The sequence below is a fragment of the Podarcis erhardii genome, assembly GCF_964252035.2.
Source record: "Podarcis erhardii genome assembly, chromosome: 7".
Classification (NCBI taxonomy): Eukaryota; Metazoa; Chordata; class Lepidosauria; order Squamata; family Lacertidae; genus Podarcis; species Podarcis erhardii.
The window spans coordinates 19853489-19875819 of record NC_138511.1 but is presented as its reverse complement, the minus strand read 5'-3'; the positions used below and the strand labels follow the sequence as shown (position 1 = coordinate 19875819).

The window sequence follows — 22331 nt, the reverse complement described above, 5'->3', positions numbered from 1 at the left end:
TGTTTATAACAGGGCAGTCAGGTAGGTCTTGAGATAAAAGATGCAAATATTTTCAGACTCGCATGCAAATTGGGATTTTACTTCTTTTGTGTGATTCTTAAGTGTTAGATGCTGCTGACCTTCCAGTTCATTCTATTTAATAGTGCTGCCCCACTTTTTTTAACCCCCCCCTTTAAAGTTCCTTGATCAATTTAAGTCCTGTTCTCATCTTCCCACACCCATTTGCCCCCTTTTTACCAAAAGTTGTGCCGTGTATCCTCATCACCTTGAGGACTGGGATCTTGCTTTTTAAGCAAAATAAGTTCTCACTGAGATTCCTAGGAGGGTTGATGTCAAATTAATCCTAATTGTAGAAGTTTAGAGATAAAACACATGCATGTGCGCACAAACACACACACACAGCCTTGTGTGTGTTCTAGAACTGCTTTGTTCCTTACTGCAAAGGAAGTGTTATGTCTGGTTACGTAGGTTTGTTTTTCTGTCCTGTTTAGTGTTCAATACCCTGGTGTCCTTCTGCATTCGCGATCTTTTTAAACTGCTGCAGAAATTGCTTCAGGTGAAAGCTGCAAAAAACAAATCCAAGTAAGTTTTGTTTTTTTTAATTGGAGGATAAATCTTTGTCAGTGACTACTAACAACCATGGCTATGTCTCATCTCCACTGCTGGAGGCAGAATGCCTCTGAACGCCAGTTGCTAGGAATTGCATCTGAGGAGAGTTGCTGTTGCTTCCACATCATGGATATTGTTGTTTAGTCGTTTAGTCGTGTCCAACTCTTCGTGACCCCACAGACCAGAGCATGCCAGGCACTCCTGTCTTCCACTGCCTCCCGCAGTTTAGTCAAACTCATGTTAGTAGCTTCGAGAACACTGTCCAACCATCTCGTCCTCTGTCGTCCCCTTCTCCTTGTGTCCCCCATCTTTCCCAACATCAGGGTCTTTTCCAGGGAGTCTTCTCTTCTCATGAGGTGGCCAAAGTATTGGAGCCTCAGCTTCACGATCTGTCCTTCCAGTGAGCACTCAGGGCTGATTTCCTTCAGAATAGATAGGTTTGATCTTCTTGCAGTCCATGAGACTCTCAAGAGTCTCCTCCAGCATGGATGTAGTCTTCCCAATAAAATCATAGAATTGTAGAGTTGGAAGGGACCCCAAGGCTCATCTATTCGAACCCCCTGCAATGCAGAAATCTTAGCTAAAGCATCCGTGACAGATGGCCATCCATCCTCTGCTTAGAAGCCTCCAAGGAAGGGAAAGTCCACAACCTCCCAGGGGAGAACATTCCACTGTCGGAACAGCTCTTACTGTCAGAAAGTTCTTCCTGGTGTTTAGTCGGAATCTCATTTCTTGTCACTTGAAGCCCATGGAGCATCTGGTGAGAACAGGATTTTGGACTAGGTAGGCCACTGGACTGATCCAGCAAGTCTCTTCTTATGTTCTTAACCCCCACCCCCAGTTTGTTTGTTTTTTGGTTTTTTTAGAATGCTACAGATCTTTCGGTGTCTAACTTCCCAGATTCTTGTCATGGCATAGAACGCAACTGCTTTATAATATGATCATGGGACATCCAGAAAGGGACTCGGAGAGCTCGGGGTAAAAGTATTTGATCCCCTGCTAAATTTGCCCATTTGCCCTCTTGATGAAGAAATGACCACTCCACGACGGGCAAATTTAGCAGGGGATCAAATACTTCCCTCCCCCCTCACTGTAATTGGTGACAAACTTTATATTTTGGAGATTTGTTTGGCCTGCTGCTGGTGTCAAATTAAATGCGTCTTCTCCAGCACTCTGTTCAAATGGTAATTTTTGGATCACAACTAGGATTGTCATCGGTCTCACTTGATGCTCTTGCTCTTGTTTTGAAAATATATCTATATTCTCTCTCTCTCTCTCTCTCTGTGTGTGTATTTCTTTGATTGCCCTTGAATCTTCCCATCGTCTCCTTCCCTTTGAGCTGCATCCTTTGAGAACCACTGCATTAAAACAACAACTAGGCACTGTACAAATCGGTCAAGCCCTACCCACTGAATCTGAATAATCTGTTACTTACTGGCTGTTTACATGTGTATATTGGTGTTCACTCATTTTATGGATTTGTAATCCCAACATTCAGGGTCGAAAACATTTCCTTTTAAGGAGGGTTACAGAAAGGAGTTTTTTGTTTGTCTTTTTAAATCAAGACTGTAGCAACCATAAAACGGTAATCAAAACTGTACTTGGAGAAGAGGAGAGAAATTATGGAGAGAATTTCATAGAAATGAAAGTTAGTTTATGGCAGCTTTGCCCAACCTGGTGCCCTCTGTCTTGGACTACAACTTGCCTTGGCTCCAGCCAGTATGCTTTGGCTGACACTGATAGAAGTTGTAGCCCAAAAATGGTCCGGCTCTGTCTAAGCCACCTTCCTGTGTTCCTGTCAGAGTGCTGGGGGCACGTGAGGTGCTGTACCATCTGCCAGTGGCTGGATGCCCTGTTCTAGGCACCTTTCCGTCCCCCTGCAATCTGTTACTTCTCTTCTCAAATGCTCTGGCTATCCCCAAGAAACCCTCATGTCATCAGAGCTCAAGGATCATGGTGCTCTCAGAGTGAGAAAGGTGGCTGAAGGTTTGTCTGGGAGTCAGGGTTGGATTTTCGAGCTCAAACAGGGAATGAATGCAAACAGCTGGGTCAGTGGAGGGTACAATTAATCCTTTATTGCTTGCCGCGGGCATTGATTCTCCTGCATTCTTTGGCGCTGCCATCCGATCTGGCTGGGTTTTTGGGTTTGGGTGTGTGGGATTAGTGTTGCATGCATGCTTTTCTGCACATGAACTTGGCTTCTGGGTATACTTGGCAGCTTTCCTGAACTAAACAAGGTCAGACCAGGTTAGATGAAAAGAGGCCTCCCACTCAAGAGCATTTTAAAATTTTATTTTATCGAATTCATATACTGCTTAATTGTAAGAAGCAATTGAACCTCAAAAGCTGTTTACAGAAAGAATGAAACAATGGAATAATCGATGAAAACAACTATTTAAAACATAAAAACATAATCAAAATGCCTGCCAACATTCTACATGTCCCTATGGTTGTGCCTAAATAAAAATGTTTTTAGCAGGTGCCAGAAAGAGTACAGTGAAGGTGAAGGCAGGGAGTTCCAAAGTTGGTTCTACTCAGAGTAGACCAGTTGAGATTGTTGAGCATGATTTAATTATTACAGTGGGTCGGCTCTGAGGAGACATCAGTTGGATGCAACCTAGGCTAACCAATTAAATTCTGCTAGTACTTAAAAGGTCCTGAGTTCAAATGTCAGGCCAGCCATGGATTCGCTGGATGGTGTTGAGCAAGTTATTCACGCCCTCTCTGCCTCTTCTCCCTTACTATAAAATAGGTGTGGCATCTCCCTGTCTCCAAGGCCTGTAGTGAAATCGAGGTAACAACTGAAGTTTACCATGACAGCATGCTATAGATGGCATATTTTATCTACACAGTTGTGTGCATAGTCTGTACTGCTATTTTATTTTTATTATTTTAGGATTCCTTCCAGGAAAAGCAAAATTCTCAAGACTTTAGCTAAACTTTGCAGATTTAGCACATTTTATGCTAAATTTCAGTGGCCATTGTCCAGACACTTTGAAGCCAACCTTCCTAGCGACGAGTGCTAGAAGCTTGTTTTAAAATGAAACTATGGGAGGGGCAGATGGAAGGTTGTGGTTCTCAGGATACTGATTTCTGCACCTAATTCTGCGAGGTGGTCAATTAAGTTTTACTCAAGTAGAATGAGCACCGCTAAGTGAGGTCCGTTATATAAACACACGGGAAGGCTGCCACCAATTTTCATCTTGCGCTGCTATGCCTAAAGTACGTTTCTGAGTACATTTCAAAGTGTTGGTGCTGACCTTTAAAGCCCTAAACGGCCTCGGTTCAGTATACCTGAAGGAGCGTCTCCACCCCCTTTGTTCTGCCTGGACACTGAGGTCCAGTGCTGAGGGCCTTCTCGGTAGTGGCACGCGCCCTGTGGAATGCGCTCCCACTAAATGCCAAAGAGAAAAACAACTACCAGACTTTTAGAAGACATATGAAGGCAGCCCTGTTTAGGGACGCTTTTAATGTTTAACTGACTATTGTATTTTAATATTCTGTTGGAAGCCACCCAGAGTGGCTGGGGAAACCCAGCTGGATGGGCGGGGTATAAATTATTATTATTCATTATTATAACACACAATATATTTCTTTTGTTCTTTAGGATGGTCCTTCCCTCTTCCAGTCCGCTTTGGGGAAAGCTTCGCTTAGACATCAAAACTCACCTTGGCTGTACCATCCAGGTAAAAGGTGGGGAGAGTTGATGGACTTGTTTAAAAAACTGCATCCGTCACTCCTCATCCCTGTGACAGTGCCGTATATGGAGTCAGACCACTGATGCCATCTAGCTTAGTATTGTCTGCATTGATTGATAGCAGCTCTGTCCAGGGTGGCAGACAGGGGACATTCCCAACCCTAGCTGGAGATGTCGGGGTTTGAACCTAGGACCTTCTGCATTCAAGGCAGATGATGTACCACTGCGATATGGCCCTGCCCTTAAGAGATAGTGATGTAGGAAGCCGCTTTACACTCAGCCCATTGCACAATCATGCTTTGTTGGCTGGCAGCGGCTCTGCAGGGTTGCAGATAGGGAGTCTCTCCCAGCCGCACCTGCAGATGTTGGGGATTGAACCTGGGGTCTCTTGTGTGCAAAGCAGATACTCCACGACTGAGTGATGCCTTTCCACTAGTTACAGATAGTAGCAGGCTCTGAGTTCTGTCCCAGGGCAGTTGTGTCTGTTGTGACCAATGGGCAGAAGATGGAGTGAGCTATGGAACAGATATGATGATGATGATGATGATGATGATGATGATGATGATGATGATGATGATGATTTATTTGTACTCCGCCCATCTGGCTGGGTTTCCCCAGCCACTCTGGGCAGCTTCCAACAAAGATTAAAAATACATTAAAATGTCGCACATTAAAAACTTCCTTGAACAGGGCTGCCTTCAGATGTCTTCTAAATGTCAGGTACCGTATTTTTCGTCCCAGAGGATGCACCGGCCCATAGGACACACCTAGTTTTTTTTTGGGGGGGGGAAATAAAGGGGAAAAAAATCCCTTTATTTCCCCCCAAAAACCAGGTCGGGGAACAGTGGGATGGCGGCGCTGCACCTCCCTGCTGTCCCCCGAGCTTGTGGGGCTGCCCGATGTCTGCCTGAAGGGCGGGGCGCTCTGCTTCAGTGCTCTGTGCAGCAGGCTGCTATCCGCAGCCTAGGGAGCCCTGCGGGAACTCCCGCGGGCTCCCCAGGCTGCAGATAGCTTCCTGAAGCGTGGGGCGCTCTGCTTCAGGGTGCCCCGCGCTCCAGGCAAGCAGGCTGTTATCCACAGGCTGCTATCGGTGTGCACCGACCCCTCTCACTCTCCAAGCTTCAGCGAAAGCCTGCATTCGCCCCATAGGATGCACACAGATTTCCCCTTCATTTTTGGAGGGGAAAAAGTGCGTCCTATAGGGCGAAAAATATGGCCGTTGTTTATCTCTTAGACATCTGATGGGAGGGCATTCCACAGGGCGGGCGCCACTATCAAGAAGGCCCTCTGCCTGGTTCCCTGTAGCTTTGCTTCTCGCAATGAGGGACCCGCCAGAAGGCCCTCGGCACTGGACCTCAGCGTCCAGGCAGAACGATGCGGGTGGAGACTCTTCTTCAGGTATACTGGGCCGAGGCTGTTTAGAGCTTTAAAGGTCAACATCAAGACTTTGAATTGTGCTTGGAAACATACTGGGAGCCAATGTAGGTCTTTCAAGACAGGTGTTATGTGGTCTCAGTGGCCGCCCCCAGTCACCAGTCTAGCTGCTTCATTCTGGATTAGTTGTCATTTCTGGGCCACCTTCAAAGGTAGCCCCACGTAGAGCGCATTGCAGTAGTCCAAGCGGGAGATAACTAGAGCATGCACCACTCTGGCGAGACAGTCTGCGGGCAGGTAGGGTCACAGCCTGCGTACCAGGGGGAGCTGGTGGACAGCTGCCCTGGATACAGAATTGACCTGCGCTTCCATGGACAGCTGTGAGTCCAAAATGGCTCCCAGGCTGCACACCTGGTCCTTCAGGGGCACAGTTACCCCATTCAGGACCAGGGAATCCTCCACACCAGCCCCGTCCCCTGTCCCCCAAGAACAGTACTTCTGTCTTGTCAGGATTCAACTTCAATCCATTAGCCACCATCCATCCTCCAACTGCCTCCAGACACTCACACAGGACCTTCACCTCCTTCACTGGTTCTGATTTGAAAGAGAGGTAGAGCTATAAACTATAGTTGTTGCCTCCAGAGGAAAGCAAATCAGGCCTGCAATTGTGGTTTGGCCGCTTTACTCTTAAAAGCTCAAACCATGGTTTGGGGTGGGTGGGTGGGGGTTCTCAGTTGCAGTTAGTGAAATCCAATGTCTGGCCTGGTCTCTCGGTTGAACATTGTGGAAGGAGGGGCACTTGTGTGCCTCTGACCAGCTTAAGAGAGAGATGTACAATTTGGTGAGATTGCAGCTTGTGAGCCTCACCTGGGTTTTAATGCTTCCTGCACATTCTGCCCATTTCTGCAGCTCCTCTCATGTTTGACAGAAGCCTCTGTGGGAGCGGCTGTTCTCCAGCACGTCAGCTCCATTGTGCCTTATTTCTTGACTTTTCCAAAACAAACTCGGATGCTGCTCAAGGTGAGTTCAGCAGCTGGTGCTTTATTTATTTATCTAGTTTTAATGCCGCTCTTCAGCCAAAAAAGCAGAATAAATACTCCCATAGCGGCTTACAAATGTCAGCGATAAGTGATAAGACAGTGCCTTCTAATCTAAAAAGACACGGCACAAAAGGAAAGGTGATTGGGAGGGAGGAGGAATCAAGTAAAGGCAGAATTTCTTAATTCAGAGGCAGCCTTTGGATGTTGTTGAACTAACAACTCCAGCCATTGTGGCCAGTGGTCAGGGATGATGGGAGTTGTAGTCCAGAAACTCCTGGAGGGCACCACATTGGCAACTTTGATCTTAAGTTCTTTAGAAGAGGAAGAAATACCCTCTGAAAGTATCATTAGAAGAGGCGCTCACTCCTGTGTGAGAGAGGAGATGGTAGTGTTCCTCAGAAGCTGCTTGCCAACAATTGTTTTGTAAGAAAATAAACATAATGAGTCAATAATTAGATTAAAAATGTGCCCCCAGTTATCAGAATATTATCAGTTGATACACACCTACAACTGATTGACTAAATGTGGCAGCCCTATTTATATTAATATTCATTGTTGTTTGCTCTCCCTTCACCCTAAGCTTCCAGGACAGGTTGTGTGGATAACAGAGGTGGTCTGTGTTTTGAGATGGGGTGGAAGCTAGTGGACTGGGAACCTGTCTGCTGGTCTCTGTGTGCATTTCTTAATTCTTTTCTTTATTTCCAGCAAGCTACCCGTCTCTGGAGCACAGGCGAGGAAACCGTCAGGGTGCTGGCTTTCCTGGTGCTCAACAAAATCTGCCGGCATAAAAAAGATGTCTACTTGAACCCAGTTCTCAAGGTAAGGTGGTGGAGAAAAGCCACCTCAACGTATGCATGCCATACTATTGATGGGAAGGCATTGGTCCCCTATTGTCTACTGTGAGTCAAAAGGCTCAGGATCATGACAGGGGAACCTGCAGCCCTGAAGATGATCATGGATTCCCACCAGCCCCAAACAGCATGGTTAGTGCTCAGGAATGATGGGAGTTGTAGTCCAGGGATACCTGGAGGACCACAGGTGTCATGGCCCCAGAAGCTGGCCCCTCTTACTCCCCTAAAGAAGACATGGATGAGGAGGAAATACACACTGCTGCACGCCATGGGCGTAGCCAGGGAGGTGCAACTACCCCCCCCCAAATATCAAGTAAATAAATAAAAATACTTAACTAATTGACCGATTGCATCACAGGTAACCTGGTTCTGCTCTCCCTATATAAAGTCTCTCCCCACCACCACCCTAATCCTGGCTATGCCTATGCTCCACAGCCCTTCATGCCCCTGCCGTGGCCTGAGGATAGAGCACTCCCACCTTCCTCAAACTCCAATGAGCGCTCCCCATAACACCCCTGTCCATTCTGTACCGTAGAAGTCAGTGCCTGCAGAATAAGATTTTTAAGCCAGCTTCAGAGTTCACAAGGAGGTTGGTCCAGCAGTAGTACAGTAATACCTCCATGAACGTCCGCCTTGTCTAGCGTCCATTCTGGCAACCGGAATGGGTTACTTCCAGATTTGCTGCTTGCGCATGCGCAGAAGCGCTAAATTGTGCTTCATGCATGTGCAGAAGCGCAAACTGCTCTGTGCACATGCACAGACGTCACACTTTGCCCTGCATCCTTTTCAGCTAGCGGCTGGGGCCCTGGAACAGATCCCGGCCGCAAAACAAGGTATGACTGTAGAGGCCTTGCCGCCATACACTCAGGGCCTTGGCTGAAACAATGTCTTTCCATAGCTCGGTCACCAGGGCCTACTGGGAGCTGTCCTTGGTCCTGAACTGCCTTGATTCCTCTTCCCTACACTGCCCTGGACTTCCTTTTTGCCTGCTCAGACTTGCCCTTCTTAACCTGTTTACTGCCTTCACTTACCTGGCTAGCACCAAGCCCTGCTAGAACAGGATATATATGAATGAATGAATGAATGAATGAATGAATGAATGAATGAATGTTTTTTGATGGTTAGAGGCCTATAAAGTAGAGCAGGATAAAAGCTCCCACCTGCCCCTCCTTTAGATCTGATGGCAGCTTCAAACAGTGGGCGCAGTCAGATATGGGCCTCCATATACTTTGCTGCTGCTTTTTAAAACCATGACAAGTCTGCCTTCCGGGGTACCTATCGAAGCCCAGCAGTGTAAAAAAGAAAGAAAAGAAAACTATTATTTTCCAAGAAGCCTTCTAAGTAGAGGATCTTTTTTTTTTTTATTTCAGTCGGCAACCGTATTGGATTTGAAATTCTTTTTCTACATTTAAGTTTAAGGCGCATGCATTTTTAGGGACTACTGTTGATTTGAATTATCTTTTGAATGGTTTTTAATGCTTGTTTTTAACGGCCTTTTATTGAATGGCTTTAATGTATTCTTGCCAGACGCTCAGAGGTTTTATATTACAGTCAAGTGGCCTATATACTTTTTGCTAAAATTAAATAAACTTTGTTCTGGTTTCTTCCGACCCCCGACCCCCGCAAACTCCACCTTTTTCTTTATAGCAAATGTATATTTCCTACGTGAAGAACTCCAGGTTCACCTCCCCCAATGTCCTCCCTATGATCAACTTCATGCAACGGACTTTGACGGAGATGTACTCCCTCGACACCTCCGTCTCCTACCAGCATGCCTTCGTCTACATCCGCCAGCTGGCCATCCATTTGCGCAGTGCCATGGCCATGAAGAAGAAGGCAAGTTACAATGCTGCTTTCCAAATCTCTGGTGTGACTGCATTTGGAATATTGTGCACCGTTCTGGTCGCCTCAGCTCAAAAAGGGTATCGTAGAGCTTTGAAAAGGTTCAGGAAAGGGCAACCAGAATGATCCAGAGGAGAGGTTTTCAACCTTTTTGACCAACTTCTGCGGCACCCCTGTGGCGCTCAGGAGCCCAGTTATGTCGCCCCTTGCCTGCAGAGCTGGCAACCTCTCACTCCTCCCTTGTGGAGTGTTCCCTCAGCCTCCTCTTCCCTCTCCTTGGGAGTCCTCCGGGCAGCTGCTGATGCCGTCCTTGGTCTCTGAGCTGCCCCCCTTGCCCCAAAGACAGGTGCCTCTTCAGGCTGCCCCTCAGGGGACTGGGACTTGCCTGTCCATTCCCAACAGCAAGGGCTGGCTGGGCTCCCTCACCTGCTTGCTTGCTTACTTTGAGGCTGCCTCAGCTCCTGGCAACCAGCACCCCCTGGCCAGCCCCAGAGGCAACATTTGCCCAGGGAGTTTGTAGCCAAGGCTGCTTCAACCAACAGCTGTGCAAGCCTTTGGGAGGCAGAGACGTGAGAGGGCATCAGAGGAGGGAGGGAAAGAGAGACAGAGGCCAGTGTTGCCCGTGGCACCCCTGACCATAATTCAGGGCATGCCAGGGCGCCACAGGAATTGAGCCACTTTCTGTGAGGAAAGATTGCAGCATTTGGGGCTTTTGAGAAAACACAAGTAAGAGGTGACATGGTATGTGAAGAGGGAGACGTTTTTCTTCCTGTCTCATAGCACTAGGTGAGATATCTTTGTTCAGTTCTGTGTGGACTCACACACCAGTCCACTGGTCAAGCTGCAGAGAGAGCATGGGAGGGTCGCTTTCCCTAACTTCCTGTCCCAGCACTTCCTGTTTCCTGTCTAGGTCCTGAATCTCCCCATTTAGTTCCATTGCTCAAGATACACCTGGTGTACTTGTAACTTATCGACTGTCTACACTTATCAACTGTCTCCATACCTTTAAAGCACTTTCTTACCCTCAAGGAATTCTGGGCACTGTAGTTTCACCTAGCAGGAATTGCTGAGTTGCAGTTCCCCTTAACAAACTGCAGTGCCCATATTTCTTTCAGAAAAAAGGATGTGCCTCAAATGTGCTTTAAAGTTACAGTGTGTACGCAGCCTTAGAGAGGTCTGATATTTTTTGTTTATCCGTCTCTTGGTCTTTATTGAGGGGGTGGTGGAATAAAATGAGATATCCCTCACAACAACAGCCTGGCTTTATCAGCTGTCTTCTGATCTGGCGTGTCTTCTGTTGATATATGAAATCTGCATTTCATCGCATTAACTGAAAGCCCCACCAAGTAGCAAAGAAGATTATAGAGTCTCCCCACTTTGTCCTCCCCCCCCCAAAACCTCCCATCTTCTTTTTGGCAACCTGTCATTTGCCCCCATTTTTGTATCTGTTGCAGCCTGGGTCCTCCTAGACTCCCATTAGAGCTGTGTGTCTCCTGTTCTCCCCCCGCCACTCAGCCACCAGAGGAAAAGTAAGATAGGGTGGGAGAGAGCAGGTAATTCCCCCCCCCCATCCCTTTCCATCCCCAGATTGGGGTCTCATCCAGTCTGACGTGGACTTAATGCAAGGCAAATTGCTAATCCCCTCTTTATTGGTGTTTTAAAGTAAACAATACCGACACAGATTAGTGGGTTGATTTACACCCCTGGTGCTTGCAGGGGTTGGTTACCATGTTAAGCCTTCTCTCTCCCCCCCTTCCCAAAAGATGCTCAGACATGGCAGATAAGCTGAGGAGAGATAACCAAAGTCTAGGACCTTAATTGGATCTGTTTGGCTTCTCAGACCCTCAGCCGTGAGCCAGACAGGACCCAAATCCAGTTAGTTCCAGTATTAAAGCGTGAAAACCCAACAGGAATTAAAAACTGCCAAGAGATAATAAATAGACCAATTTGGGAAGGTGTGGGAGGAAAGAAAAAGTTTTCTATGAATGCCAGAAACATAACAAAAGTTTTTGGTGTCCTTCGAGTCTAAATGAATGTGAATGTAAGATATGAACTTTCTGACAGAGGAGCTGTTTGGCAGTCAGGTGGCCGGCCTTGGAAGGCGGTGGACTCTCTTTCAATGAAAGTTCTAAGCAGAAGTTCGGTGGCTGTCTGTCAGGGATTCTTTTGCTGTGATCCCTGCATTGCAGTTCCAGTTCTAGAAGTCTAACAATTGAATAACCAAACAAAGGAGGTCTTGCAAAGAGAAATGGGAATGCAAAACCTACCCCCCCCGCCCCCCCAGCTCTTGCACACACCTGCAGTCACATCTTGCTTCCATCAACCCCATATCTTTAAAGCGGTATTATACCACTTTAAAGAGCCTCCTTCTGCTGTGTTGGATGGCAGGTTGAGAGGAGTTCCCTACCAGGACAGACTTTGCTCATGTGCTCGAGACATCGATTCCATAAAACATATTTTGTTGCTCTGTGCAAAATATGAGCAAGCCAGGGCTGAACTGATACTACCCTTGCTGGTACCTTTCCCGGGAAAATCAGAGGCTCACTATGTCAGGTTCCTATTGGAAGACCGGACAAATGCTAGAACATTAGCAGTGGCAAAGTTTTTATCTGTGGTTGCAAGAACCAATGATCCCTATATTCTGAACAAAATGCTTGTTTAACCTGGAGGTAAGCTGTATGAATTGTGTATTGCTTTGTAACGATTTGTTGGGTCTCTGGACCGTAATAAAGATTGTTGTTGTTAAAGAGCCATGGCTTCCCCAAAGAATTTTGGGGCTTGTAGTTTAACAATGCTGAGAGTTTTGAAGAGACTTCTGTTACCCCTCACAGAACTACAATTCCCTGAGTTCCCCGGGAAGAGGGATTGACTGTTAAATCACTCTGGGAAGTGTGGCAATGTGAGAGGCATGGGCTGCTTTAAAATATGTTTAGGGGACTCCTCTCCAATCTGGTCAATTTTAAAAAAGAAAAAGTTATCGGTGGAGGAACCAGCACCCCCAAGTGGCAGAAAAAGTGAGATGGTTCAGGCAGAGTTTTAAAATGCCTAGGATTTTTTATTTTTTTCTTCGAGTGGTGCTTCTTTAATCAGTCACAAAAATGGCAGTGGGTGCCAGGCTCCATAGTCCAGTGTTTCCCAACCTTGTGCCTCCAGCTGTTTTTGGACTACAATTCCCATCATCCCTTGCCACTGGTCTTGCTAGTCAGGGATGATGGGAGTTGTAGTTCAAAAACAGCTGGCGGCACAAGGATGTCCAGTAGTCAGGGATTATGTTATAATTCAGTGACATCTGGAGGGCCACAGGTTCCCCATCTAAAGGTTCATGGGAGCTAGGAGCACCATGCAGGAAGGAGGTTCCATGCTGTGTCTCTGCATGAGTCCTTGCACTGGCTCTCATTAAGACTGGTTAAAATGGGGAAGTGGAAACTGCCCCTCCAGATGTTGTTGGACTCCCAGCTCCCATCAAATCATTGACTTAAGGCAGTGTTTCTCAAACTTCAGCTGATGTTGGACTACAACTCCCATCATCCCTAGCTAGCAGGACCAGTGGTCAGGGATACCGCAAGTTGTAGTCTAAGAGCAGCTGGAGACCCAAGTTTGGGAAACACTGAGTAAGGTATTGGGAGCAAGAAGAGGAGATGATAAGAAGTGACAATTGTGCTTTTTTTAACTTTGTAAACAGCTTTGAGGGCCTGATGGTCAGAAAGCAGGATGTGCAATTCATATTTGCATTGATTTTGCATTGCATTTGAAATTGTTACATTGGGGCCTGCGAAAGGCATTCTGCCCCTCCTGCCGCGTTCTTCTGTTTTAGTGATGTTATAGTTGCTTCCAGGTTCGGTGCCGTGCAGTTGGGTGCTCGTCAATCGGGAGTTACCTCTATATCTATTGTATATATATTTCTATCATTCAGCGAATTCAATATGTTTTTAGAGGAATGTGATTTGTAAATGCAGCTAAATGGTAAGTAAGTAAATAAATAAATAAATAATATGAATAAGATCCTCTCCCCCCCCCAAAAAAATGTATAAATTATGTTTTTTCAGTGACCTCTGTTAGAAGATCTCTCTATTTACCTCTTTCCTCACCCTTCAGGAAAACTACCAGTCTGTTTACAACTGGCAGTATGTCCATTGCCTGTACTTCTGGTGTCGGGTCCTGAGCACCATCCATCCAAACGACATCATGGAGCCTTTGATCTACCCGCTGACCCAAGTCATCATAGGCTGCATTAAGTAAGTTTTTCGTTTCCTCTGTGTCAGGCTTGCCTTTCACTTGTTTGCCTTTTGAAACCTATGTGCTCATCTCCCACCTTTCCTCTGAGGAGCTCAAGCTGGCGAAGAAAGTTTCCTCTTATGTCTTCTGTTTTATCCTGTCCCCTGTTTCCACTTTATTCTCACAGCAACCTCTTGAGGTAGGTCAGGCTATGAGTCGCACCCAGTGAGCTTTCTGGTCTAATGGGGAAATTAAATCCTGGTCTCTCAGGTCCTAGTCTGACACTCTAAGTGCTATGCTTTACTGGGTCTCAAAACATACAAGTCCACTCTCAAAATATATTAATTTAGGAAAACGGGTGGAGGAATGACGATGGGACCCCCAGTCCCTTGGATTCAGGAACAGCACCTGTGGTGGTCATGGCATCTGCTTCAGTGGGCCCTCGGACCCATCTGGGTCAATTAGCTGAGAACCAGGAACTGCTCAACTCACCTGCCGCTGGCACTCTAGTCTCTGTCTCAGTTGGGCTCCCTCCTTTCCCAACTCCCAAGACAATGACATCTCCTGGTTGACCTGCTCATGGACATTGGTCTGCCATCTGGGCTTCGTTTGGAGTTTTGAGAAAGTGATATAGGTGCCAGTCACAAAATGTCTGCTGGGAGGTGGGTGGCATGTTGCAAAATGGCCACAATGTTGAAAGAAGGGGGTGGGGTGGGAGGAAGACAGGACCAACAAATATAATATAGGCCAGTGTTTCCCAACCGGTGTTCCGCGGCACACTAGTGTGCCGCGAGACGTTGCCTGGTGTGCCGTGGGAGGGCATACTCATTGAAATTAGAATTAGACTTTTGCCCCCCCCGCCCGCCTTCAGAAGAGGTCCAGGACCTCTTTGCTCCCCCCTGCCTGCCTTCCCGGGAGAGCGGAGAAACGCAGCGTGTTTCTCCGCTGTCCCGGACAGCTTTTGAAGGCAGGCAGAGGGGAGCAAAGACTTTCGCCCCCCGCCCGCCTTCAGAAGAGGTCCAGGGCCTCTTCTGAAGGCGGGCAGGGGGCAAAGGTCTTTGCTCCCCCGTGCCTGCCTTCCCGGGAGAGCGGAAAGTCTTTGCTCCCCCCCCTTCAAAAGCCGTCCGGGACAGAGGAGAAACGTGCTGCGTTTCTACGCTCTCCCGGGAAGGCAGGCAGGGGGAGCAAAGACTTTTGCCCCCCGCCAGCCTTCAGAAGAGGACCTCTTCTGAAGGCGGGCGGGGGGCAAAAGTCTTTGCTCCCCTCTGCCTGCCTTCAAAAGCTGTCCGGGACAGCGGAGAAACACGCTGCGTTTCTCCGCTCTCCCGGGAAGGCAGGCAGGGGGGAGCAAAGACTTTCACCCCCCGCCAGCCTTCAGAAGAGGTCCTGGACCTCTTCTGAAGGCGGGCGGGGGGCAAAAGTCTTTGCTCCCCTCTGCCTGCCTTCAAAAGCTGTCCGGGACAGCGGAGAAACACGCTGCGTTTCTCCGCTCTCCCGGGAAGGCAGGCAGGGGGGAGCAAAGACTTTCACCCCCCGCCAGCCTTCAGAAGAGGTCCTGGACCTCTTCTGAAGGCGGGCGGGGGGCAAAAGTCTTTGCTCCCCTCTGCCTGCCTTCAAAAGCTGTCCGGGACAGCGGAGAAACACGCTGCTTTTCTCCGCTCTCCCGGGAAGGCAGGCAGGGGGGGAGCAAGGACTTTTGCCCCCCGCCAGCCTTCAGAAGAGGTCCTGGACCTCTTCTGAAGGCGGGCGGGGGGCAAAAGTCTTTGCTCCCCTCTGCCTGCCTTCAAAAGCTGTCCGGGACAGCGGAGAAACACGCTGCATTTCTCCGCTCTCCCGGGAAGGCAGGCAGGGGGGAGCAAAGACTTTCACCCCCCGCCAGCCTTCAGAAGAGGTCCTGGACCTCTTCTGAAGGCGGGCGGGGGAACAAAAGTCTTTGCTCCCCCCGCCTGCCTTCAAAAGCCGTCCAGGATAGCGGGAAGCGCTTCCCTGCTATCCCGGACTGCTTTTAAAATGCTGGCGGTGGGGAGCAAAGCCTTTCGGCCCCCGCCGGCCTTCCTGGACCTCTTCTGAAGGCCGGAGGGGGGGGGGAAGGCTTTGCTCCCCACCGCCAGCATTTAAAAGAGGTCCCTGGAGATTTCCCTATAGGCTTTCTTCTTGCGAAGCAAGCCCATAGGGAAATTCATCTTGCGAAGTGCCTCAAAAAATGGAAAACCCTTTCGTCTTGCGGGTTTTCAGTCTTGCGAGGCATTCGTCTTGCGGGGCACCACTGTATATATAGTCAATATAGGCACAGAGTTAATTTTTTAAACATTTTCTAATGGTGGTGTGCCTCGAGATTTTTTTCATGAAACAAGTGTGCCTTTGCCCAAAAAAGGTTGGGAAACACTGGGATAGGCAATCCCAATCCCACACAGCTGCCCTATCGGGGAGGGGGGGGGAGAAATCTCCATCAGCCACTCACTGAGGCCACATCTGTACTATGAATTTAAAGCAGTTATTCCACTTTCAAGAGTCACAGTTTCCTCAAAAAAATCCTGAGAAGTGTAGTTTGTTAAGGGTGCCCAGAGGCATTAGGAGACCCCCTATTCCCCTCCCAGGGATACAATTTCCAGAGTGGTTTAGCAATCCCTTTTCCCTGGAATTCTTGCTCTGTGAGAGGGAAAAGGAGTCTTCTAACAACTCTTGGCTCCTTTAACAGATCATTGTTCCCCGAATGCTTTGGGAGAAATGATGAGTGTTTAAAGTGGTATCATATGGTTTTCAGCCCATATAAAAGGGTAAAAAGGAAGCTCTTTGCACCTGCAACGAAAAAGAGGGCAGGCGTCCAATCCTGGCACCCGGTGAAATGTGGGCATGTTTAAGGGGGCATGTTCAGTGTTGGAGAGGCTGAGCCCTTGCTGAAATTTTGAGGGTTAATTTACTGAGGCTTTTTGTGGGCATTATAGGACATACCAGCGGGCACACTGGTGCCCATGGGCACCATGTTGGCAGCTCTCCCTGGGTTAGAACACCATAAACCAGCACAAGCGCAAAGTATCCAGAATGAGTGATGGCCCCTGAAAAGGAGCCGCTTGAGATTTGTTGATGCTCTTGACATATTTCTGCAAACCTATACCTGTATGAAGAACCCTGAATGTTTTTGTTATTTGAAACACACACGTAACACACTCAGGCCCACACCAGCTGATTCCGTGCTTTGGGACCACACTTGGAGGCTAATGGGTGTGCAGTAAATTTTCTAAAACTCCAGCAATCTCCAGAAATCCTGTTAATGCCGTGTCCAGATTGCACGGTTGGTTTAAAAAAAAACAACATCTACGTTGCTTGCGTTTCCAGGCTCCTCTGAGTGTTGATGAAGATAAACAGGTTTAAACGATTTCCAGAGCTCGCCTCTCCCCCCCCCCTTCAATCTCTCTCTTTCCCTCACCCTCCGAGATGTCTTTCCGTCACTTAAGCGGGGCTTTTAATTGTCCTGCGGACGAGCTGAGGCAGTTTTCCACCTGTCTAAGCAGATAAATCAGCTGCCTCTGAGGCCTCTCGGAAAGGTGAGCTCAGCAGGTCCCTGGGAGGAGAGGAGCGGAATTTTGCTAGTGTCTGTCACATAAGAGGACGGCTCTTGGGATGGTGTGCAAAAGTTGTTGTTTTTTAAACAGGCCCTAAAAGCTTTGAAAATGGAGGGTGTTTGTATCTAGAGAGACCAGCTTGAATTTTTAAAAGTTCGCACAAGCATTAGATATCAGGTATGCTGTTTATTCTAGGTGCAGAATATGGATGGAGCATGAAGAGGTCCTTGTTCCATCCATATTCTGCATCTAGAGTAACCCGTGCAGATCGATTGTTTGCATTTGTACAAACTTTTTAAAAATTCAAACTGGTCTCTTATGAATGTTTAAAAGGGTTGTACCTCAGTCAGTTAGAGCATTCGTCTTGCATGCAGAAGACCCCAGCTTCAGTCTCTGGCATCTCCAGGTAGAATTGAGAGAGAGCCCTGTCTGAATCCCTGGAGAAAGCCACTGCCAGTCAGTGTAGACAGTACTGAGCTAGGTGGACCAATGTTTTGACTCATCAAGCTTTTCCCTTAAGACATAGGAATGGAGGAAGTTGCCTTATATTGAGCCCATCTCAAAAGACATTGGTCCATCTATCTTGGTATTGTTTACAGTGAAGGCAGCAGCTCTCCAGAGATTTAAGCAGGGTTATCTCCCAGCCCTACCTGGAAAATACAAAGGGCTGAACCTGCAGCCATCTGCCGAGCCTCAAAATGGCACTAAGAAATCAAATAGTTTTCAGATATAGCTCCTGCAAAATGCTAAAAGACACCACGAGTTTTCAGCTGAAAACAGCCTTCCAGTGCAGTTCTGGAAATTTGGTTCATCACCTGTCACACGTGAGGGTAACCTTTGACCCTACAGATGTTTTTGAACTGCACCTCCCATCAGTCCTGGCCATCGACCATGAAAAAACAATACAGTCGTACCTTGGTTGACAGATGCCTTGTGACTCGAACGTTTTGGCTCCCAAACGCCGCAAACCCGGAAGAGAGTGTTCCAGTTTGCGAACATTCTTTGGAAACCAAATGTCTGACACTGCTTCTGATTGGCTACAGAACCTTACTGCAGCCAATCAGAAGCCGTGCCTTAGTTTCCGAACGTTTTGGAAGACGAATGGACTTCCGGAACGGATTCCATTCGACTTCTGAGGTGGTACCTTGGGTTAAGAACTTAATTCATTCTGGAGGTCCGTTCTTAACCTGAAACTGTTCTTAACCTGAGGTACCACTTTAGCTAATGGGACCTCCCACTGCAGCCGCACCACCACTGAGCTATTTCTGTTCTCATCCTGAAGCAAAGTTCTTAACCCGAGGTACTATTTCTGGGTTAGCAGAGTCTGTAGCCTGAAGCGTCTGTAACCTGAAGCGCCTGTAACCCGAGGTACCACCGTATTTGATAAAGATCGATTTCTTAATGCCTTTCAATCCCTACCCCCCTCTACACCACAGTGGCTTTTCACAAGTTGTTGACTTTAAATGTGAGGAGAGGGGTGGAAAAGAAAAGAAAATGGCAACAGATTTTAGAAGGAACACTTCTGGCTTGTTTTAATTTTAAACATGGAGGGGGGGTTTGAGAAGTGCACCGTGCTGGTTACTTTTTTTGCCCAGAAGGTGGCGCTTCACCCTCGAGAAACGGAGCCGCGAAAGAAACAATAGTGGAAGCTAATGCCGTCCGTGGGAGCTCTCTTGCTTCAGGCAGGAACCAGGGCAGAATTTAAAATGTGCTTAAACAAGATAACTAGGCAGCACAGGGGTTGCCGACAGAAGCTGGAATTGACTCCTTTCACCCGCTGCCTCCGAAGGCCCCCCACCCTCTGGCGCATGGTGGAGGGGGGGGGGGCTCGTCGGCCTTCGTTTCCTGCGGTTTGACAGAGATTTGAGGGAAGAGTTGTGGGGCAGGAATGTGGGCCTGGGGGTTCAAGAGTGCTGTGTGAGGCTGCCAGAATGGATTTTGGCTGTCGCTCTGTTAAAAAAACAATGCTTTGCCAAGAACAAGTGTGTTTGTGTGTGTGTGTGTGTGTGTGTGTGGAGTTAGGACTGAGAAGAATATAAGGGCGGCCGGGGTGGGGGGGTTGTCTCTCCAAGTTAATCACATATACCCAGAACCACCCTTCTTCTTTTCTCTTCAAATGTTCTGTTGTAATGCCATCTTTTTTCTTTAAAATGTAATTATTTCTGAGGTGCCTCTTGCTGCAAATACTTTGCCCAAAGTTGCCCACTGGGCAGGCGGTTTGAATGTGGTTCATTTGTCGTTGACACCAACCGCACCGCAACCACATTCAGACATGATGCTAGGCTTGTTCACACATTACCCTGAACACAGGTACAAGCTGTCGCTACATATACAGGCGTTTGTGTGGAAGTGGGCACACTTGCCTAGCTCAGGTGCTGCCACTTTTAATATTTTCTGTGAAGAGCTCAAGGTGGCATACACCTCCCGCCCTCCCACAACGACCCTGTGAGGTAGACTTAGGCTGAGAAGCAGCGACTGGCCCAAAGGCACCAACAGATCTTCGTGGCTGAGTGGGGAGTGGAACCCAGATTTCCCTAGTCCTACTCCAGCACCCTAAACACTATGCAGCACTTGTTCTCAAATGAACACAGACAAGACACTGGTTAAACATTGCGTGTGACTTACTCCTCGACTGTGCAGTTCAACTGTTTTGTGTCCTCAGGTACACAACTGTACACCCCTACTGTCTTCACAGAATTCCAGAATGTTTTAATAAGCTTTTGCCCCACAAATATAACTGCAGCTACTGCTCCTCTTGGTAATTTTCTTGGTTGAGAGTAATGTAGGGAGCTTAGTGTTGCCTACACTGGCTGGCAGCGGATAAACATTTATGCTTTGCGGGTTCTGTGTATATAGAAGGTGTATCATGGCTTGGCAGATGCCAACGAGGAACACAGGAAGCTCCGTTTATACTGAGCCAGACCACGCGTCTAACTAGCTCAGTGTTGTCGACACAGACAGGCTCTCCAGGGTTTTAGACAGCAGCCATCTCCAATCCTACCTGGAAATTATTTATTTATTTGCATTTATATCCCACCTTTTTCTCAAAGAGCTCGAAAGTGGCATACAAGGTTCTCTCCCTCACAACTACCCTGTGAGGTAGGTTCAGCTGAGAGATTGTGACTGGCCCAAGGCCAGCCAGTGAGCTTCAAGACTGAGCGGGGATTTGAACCCTGGTCTCCCAGGTCCTAGCCCAGGGGTCAGCAAACTTTTTCAGCAGGGGGGCGGTCCACTGTCCCTCAGACTTTGTTGGGGGCTGGACTATATTTTGAAGGGGAAAAAATGAACGAATTCCTAGGCCCCACAAACAACCCAGAGGTGCATTTTAAATAAAAGCACACATTCTACTCATGTAAAAACACCAGGCAGGCCCCACAAATAACCCAGAGATGCATTTTAAATAAAAGGACACATTCTACTCATGTAAAAACATGCTGATTCCCGGACTGTCCGCGGGCTGGATTTAAAAGGCGATTGGGCCGAATCCAGCCACCAGCCCTTAGTTTGCCTACCCATGTCCTAGTCCAACACTCTTAACCACTATGCCACACTGTCTCTGTGAGTAATACTAGGCTAGCCCAGTGTTTCCCAAACTTGGGTCTCCATCTGCTTTTGGATTACAATTCCCATCATCCCTGACCACTGGTCTTCTAGCTAGGGGTGATGTGAGTTGTAGTCCAACAACAGCTGGAGACCCAAGTTTGGAAAGCACTGGGCTAGATGGATCAATGGTTTGAGTAGAAGATCGCTTCCCATGTATTAAAAGAAGGACTGTAGCTCAGTGGAAGAGCATCTGCCTTGTAAGGTGAAGGTTCCAGGTTTAATCCCCTTCATCTCTAGATTGGGCTGCAAAAGATTCCAGGCCGGAAACCCTGGAGAGCAGCTGCCAGTCAGTGTGGACAATACTGAGCTAGTCTTCCAAGTCGATAGAAGACAGTTTCTGTGTTCCTCAGGCAACCACCTATCTCGTACTGCAGCCTTTTCCTGTCTCACGGCTCACCGGTCAGCTGGTCCGGCGACAAACTCTCCTGGCACATACTTCATTCCAGGCCTGTCCCTCGCCGCTGGGAAGTTTTTAAGCCGGCTGTCGCCTTGCCTCGCTCTCTGAAATTAATGGCCTTGGTTTACAGTAAATCTATACCTTTTAACAGGTTTATCCCCCAATCAATTAATTCCTGTAGAAGGTTTTCGTCATCGCTTTCGCCGGTTGCCAGGTCTCGGGGGGTGGGAAAGTAGATTTATTTCCATAATGGATCCAGTGATAATTATTTCACTATTTGGCGGGTGGGTGGGTGCGGGTGAGGGTGAAGGGGTGGTGTGTGATTTATATGGTGCGGCTGATGCAGTTTCTCGCCCTCGTTGGTTTTTACAATCTCAGCAGTCGCCGTTGCCATTTTGTGGGGGTGGGAGTGGGGAGCAGTGTGATGTGATTTGCTTCTCAGAACAAGAGCTGTGATCGGGGAATGACTTTGAAAAGTGGGAAGGACTTGCAGAGGGTGTAGAAGCAGGAAGAAAGGTGTGAGTTCCTGTAGATCTCTCCGTTTTTTTAAGCGGAGCAGTTGTTCTGGGAAGGCGACCCTTGAACTCTGTCCCTGATTGTGCCAGGAACAGGGGAACTCTTGACCAGGCATAGGCAAACTCAGCCCTCCAGATGTTTTGGGACTACAGTTCCTATCATCCCTAGCTATCAGGACCAGTGGTCAGGGATGATGGGAGTTGTAGTCCCAAAACATCTGGAGGGCCAATTTTGCCTATGCCTGCTCTTGACATTCCAGATGTTGTTAGGCTCCCACTTCCCATCATCCCTGGCCATTGGCCATGCTAGTTGGGGTTGATGGGAGTTGAAGTCCAGTAATGCTTGGAGAGTCACAGGTTCCCCCATCCCTGTTTTGACAAGTCTTCAGATCAGCCACTCGTGCAGAGAGACTACAGGGAGGCACCTTCTCTGTTGTCTTTTCCGATGCTTGCTAAGGACATTTGTATTTCAACCCATCTTCTAAAAACTTTTTTGATATCTGCTTTGGACTTTCATGGATTTTACTTTATAGACTGGTGTAGTTTTTGATCAGTTTTAATATTTATAGCTGTTTTTTAAGCACTACTTTTATATATGCAGTAATTTCAGCTGTTTTTATATACG

The 22331-nt window shown here is 47.8% G+C and overlaps 1 protein-coding gene across 2 annotated transcripts in view; it reads left to right on the top strand.

The window, feature by feature from the left end:
• Window positions 1-22331, top strand: part of NOC2L (NOC2 like nucleolar associated transcriptional repressor) — a 123063-nt gene that overhangs the window by 65953 nt on the left and 34779 nt on the right. For both annotated transcript variants that reach the window (XM_081870920.1, XM_081870921.1), the window contains 6 exons: window positions 492-582; window positions 4217-4295; window positions 6590-6700; window positions 7426-7539; window positions 9219-9407; window positions 13509-13648. In XM_081870920.1, the coding sequence (XP_081727046.1) occupies window positions 492-582; window positions 4217-4295; window positions 6590-6700; window positions 7426-7539; window positions 9219-9407; window positions 13509-13648 (724 nt within the window). The remainder of the gene's footprint in view (window positions 1-491; window positions 583-4216; window positions 4296-6589; window positions 6701-7425; window positions 7540-9218; window positions 9408-13508; window positions 13649-22331) is intronic.